The sequence below is a fragment of the Penaeus chinensis genome, chromosome 4, assembly GCF_019202785.1.
Source record: "Penaeus chinensis breed Huanghai No. 1 chromosome 4, ASM1920278v2, whole genome shotgun sequence".
In the NCBI taxonomy this organism is placed as follows: Eukaryota; Metazoa; Arthropoda; class Malacostraca; order Decapoda; family Penaeidae; genus Penaeus; species Penaeus chinensis.
In genome coordinates, this window is record NC_061822.1 from 40,099,577 (window position 1) to 40,104,576 (window position 5,000).

The following is a 5,000-nucleotide window of genomic DNA, read 5'->3' on the forward strand; positions in this document are numbered from 1 at the left end:
GAAACTCTGAAAAGACAGCTTCATGGTCCCCAGCGACGCCTTGCTTTGGTGGACGGGCATCTTGCTCTTGGCCCCGGCCGCTGACGGTAATGTCTCCCGGAATCTCTCTTTGCTTTTGAAGATGTTCATGTGGACATTTTGTTTTTCATTATCTAATGCACTTGACACTTGGCACTTGTGTGTGTGTGTGTGTGTGTGTGTGTGTGTGTGTGTGTGTGTGTGTCTTTCTCTCTCTCTTTCTGTGTGTGTGTGTGTGTGTGTGTGTGTGTGTGTGTGTGTGTGTGTGTGTGTGTGTGTGTGTGTGTGTGTGTCTTTCTCTCTCTCTTTCTGTGTGTGTGTGTGTGTGTGTGTGTGTGTGTGTGTGTGTGTGTGTGTGTGTGTGTGTATACATTGAGAGAGAGAGAGAGAAAGAAAGACAGATAGATAAATACATATATACATGTCTATATACATATATACATATATAAGCATATACATATACATATATATATACATATACCTATACATAAATAGAAATAACAGGTAGATGGATAGATGAGTAGAAAATATAGAAAAACAGATAGATAGACAGATAGACTGATAAGGTGTCAATACGTATGTATGTATAGAATAGATAAATAGATAAATGGGTAGACAGATGTATAAAAAGATATTGTGCAGGTAGGTAGTCAACATAAACATTTTCATCTATTATGTTTTACTTACATTACGATGCAGATTAAATGCAAAATAATTTCACGTTGAGCTTTAGGCTAATCTGTTCATCCGGAAGGTCAGAGCGAGCAATTAACTGCTACATGCAACAGGTGTTAGGTGCTTTGATCATCATTAATGCAACACGATCGCAATCTTCTCGCTGTTTTTGAGTACTCGTTCGTAACTTTAGTTCTTGTTATTATCATTGTTATTATTAGTTTTAGTGGGAGTTTTAGTTGTAGTGGGAGTAGTAGTAGTTGTTGTTGTTGTTGTCGTTGTTCTTGGTCTTGTTCTTGTTCTTGTAGTAGTAGTAGTAGTAGTAAAATTAATAGTGAAAGTAATGATATTACTAACAAAAGTAGTAGCAATATGGCTGACGATTTTTTAAATGGAGATTTTTCGTCATTATAATCAGATAATAATAATTATTAATATAATAATAATAATTATTATTATTATTATCATGTTTATTGTTATTATTATCATTATTATTATTATGTTTATTATTATTATTATTATTATTATGTTTTTTTATTGTTTTATTATTATTATTATTATTATCCTTAGAGAAGGGACATAAGGCTTACAACGAAAAGTACAAGGCGATAGTTCGATCTGTGCTAATATATGGATGTGAAACTTGGACTCTCAAAATTTATGTCGGGGGCAAGTTGCCTGAAGAGAAATGCCAGAATCCACTATATGGACCGGGTCACGAATGATGACTTCCAGAAATATGTGAATGAACAAAAGCTCTCCTAAGACGTGGCAGTAAAATTATGCAAATGGCCAGGCTTCCATTTATGACTGCCGGACAACCGCTTGCCTCAACCTCTGCTGAAGGCGGAGGGTCCGAATGACTTCCTGAGCAGATACTTCAAGAAGAAAGCAGAGAAATTCGTTTTGGAGCCCTTCCGCCTCAACAGGGCAGAGTATGATAGTAGGTGGACTGAGCACGAAACTAAGCCTGACGAAGGATAGGATCAGTAGAGGGATCCACGCGAGTGCACACACGAATCGCTCCGCGCGCGCAGGCTTGCATAATTTAGGTAAATCAGACCTAGATGCGGTAGTAGGCGAGTCTATCGCAGATATGATGGTGAGTTGAGAACCATCAACAATGATTACCTAAACAACTACTTCCGTGGGGAAGGATCCTTGGTCAGCCACCCCAGTCTAAAGACCTTAGTCAATAACATGTCAACATAGCACCAAGTAGTTCGTTAAACACCGCATATATATAAATACAAACAAACAAAAATCATATATATATGACTGCCGCGATAGTCCAGTGGTTAGAGCATTGGATTCCGGCCCTCTTGGTCCCAAGTTCAATTCCCCGCCGCGGCAGTCGTAAAAATACTTGCGCTCTGACTGCTGGCTCGAGACCGATCTCACGGCGAGAAAATGACATATCGCCTTGAAAAGCCAAACGCAGGTGTCGTAGGGGAAGTCGCCGCCGTGGCACAAGCGATAGCGGTTGATTAGGAAGGGCATCAAAGTAGGCAGAGGTGGTAATGCCAAATAACCTCTCATTAGTGAATTGAGAGAGGCTTATGCCCTGCGGTGGAATAAATAGTTGTTGAAAAAATATATATAATGCTTATATATATGTTTGTATATGTATATATATGTATAATATATAATATACATATATTATATACATATAGATATAGATATATAAATATATGTATATATATGTGTATATTTATAGATAGACAGATAGATAAATAGATAAATGGGTAGACAGATGTATAAAAAGATATTGTGCAGGTAGGTAGTCAACATAAACATTTTCATCTATTATGTTTTACTTACATTACGATGCAGATTAAATGCAAAATAATTTCACGTTGAGCTTTAGGCTAATCTGTTCATCCGGAAGGTCAGAGCGAGCAATTAACTGCTACATGCAACAGGTGTTAGGTGCTTTGATCATCATTAATGCAACACGATCGCAATCTTCTCGCTGTTTTTGAGTACTCGTTCGTAACTTTAGTTCTTGTTATTATCATTGTTATTATTAGTTTTAGTGGGAGTTTTAGTTGTAGTGGGAGTAGTAGTAGTTGTTGTTGTTGTTGTCGTTGTTCTTGGTCTTGTTCTTGTTCTTGTAGTAGTAGTAGTAGTAGTAAAATTATAGTGAAAGTAATGATATTACTAACAAAAGTAGTAGCAATATGGCTGACGATTTTTTAAATGGAGATTTTTCGTCATTATAATCAGATAATAATAATTATTAATATAATAATAATAATTATTATTATTATTATCATGTTTATTGTTATTATTATCATTATTATTATTATGTTTATTATTATTATTATTATTATTATGTTTTTTTATTGTTTTATTATTATTATTATTATTATCCTTAGAGAAGGGACATAAGGCTTACAACGAAAAGTACAAGGCGATAGTTCGATCTGTGCTAATATATGGATGTGAAACTTGGACTCTCAAAATTTATGTCGGGGGCAAGTTGCCTGAAGAGAAATGCCAGAATCCACTATATGGACCGGGTCACGAATGATGACTTCCAGAAATATGTGAATGAACAAAAGCTCTCCTAAGACGTGGCAGTAAAATTATGCAAATGGCCAGGCTTCCATTTATGACTGCCGGACAACCGCTTGCCTCAACCTCTGCTGAAGGCGGAGGGTCCGAATGACTTCCTGAGCAGATACTTCAAGAAGAAAGCAGAGAAATTCGTTTTGGAGCCCTTCCGCCTCAACAGGGCAGAGTATGATAGTAGGTGGACTGAGCACGAAACTAAGCCTGACGAAGGATAGGATCAGTAGAGGGATCCACGCGAGTGCACACACGAATCGCTCCGCGCGCGCAGGCTTGCATAATTTAGGTAAATCAGACCTAGATGCGGTAGTAGGCGAGTCTATCGCAGATATGATGGTGAGTTGAGAACCATCAACAATGATTACCTAAACAACTACTTCCGTGGGGAAGGATCCTTGGTCAGCCACCCCAGTCTAAAGACCTTAGTCAATAACATGTCAACATAGCACCAAGTAGTTCGTTAAACACCGCATATATATAAATACAAACAAACAAAAATCATATATATATGACTGCCGCGATAGTCCAGTGGTTAGAGCATTGGATTCCGGCCCTCTTGGTCCCAAGTTCAATTCCCCGCCGCGGCAGTCGTAAAAATACTTGCGCTCTGACTGCTGGCTCGAGACCGATCTCACGGCGAGAAAATGACATATCGCCTTGAAAAGCCAAACGCAGGTGTCGTAGGGGAAGTCGCCGCCGTGGCACAAGCGATAGCGGTTGATTAGGAAGGGCATCAAAGTAGGCAGAGGTGGTAATGCCAAATAACCTCTCATTAGTGAATTGAGAGAGGCTTATGCCCTGCGGTGGAATAAATAGTTGTTGAAAAAATATATATAATGCTTATATATATGTTTGTATATGTATATATATGTATAATATATAATATACATATATTTATATATATATATATATATATATATATATATATATATATATATATATATATATATATATATATATATATATATATATATATATATATATATATATATATATATATATATATATATATATATATATATATATATATATATATATATATATATATATATATATATATATATATATATATATATATATATATATATATATATATATATATATATATATATATATATATATATATATATATATATATATATATATATATATATATATATATATATATATATATATATATATATATATATATATATATATATATATATATATATATATATATATATATATATATATATATATATATATATATATATATATATATATATATATATATATATATATATATATATATATATATATATATATATATATATATATATATATATATATATATATATATATATATATATATATATATATATATATATATATATATATATATATATATATATATATATATATATATATATATATATATATATATATATATATATATATATATATATATATATATATATATATATATATATATATATATATATATATATATATATATATATATATATATATATATATATATATATATATATATATATATATATATATATATATATATATATATATATATATATATATATATATATATATATATATATATATATATATATATATATTATTATCATAGTTATTTTCCTTATTACTATTATGGTTATCATTATTATTATCATCATTATCATATTACTATTATCACTGTTATTATTGTCATTATCATTATTATTATTATCATTATT

General features: G+C 31.9%; 2 protein-coding genes across 2 annotated transcripts in view; one reads left to right on the forward strand and one right to left on the reverse strand.

The window, feature by feature from the left end:
* The window catches only part of LOC125024952 (trans-1,2-dihydrobenzene-1,2-diol dehydrogenase-like), a 44,375-nt gene that overhangs the window by 25,329 nt on the left and 14,046 nt on the right, over nt 1-5,000 (reverse strand). The gene's annotated exons all lie outside the window — the stretch shown is intronic.
* The window catches only part of LOC125024954, a 9,033-nt gene that overhangs the window by 951 nt on the left and 3,082 nt on the right, over nt 1-5,000 (forward strand). The window contains exon 2 of the mRNA XM_047612754.1: nt 2-86. Within this exon, the coding sequence (XP_047468710.1) occupies nt 23-86 (64 nt within the window). The 5' untranslated portion in view covers nt 2-22. The remainder of the gene's footprint in view (nt 1; nt 87-5,000) is intronic.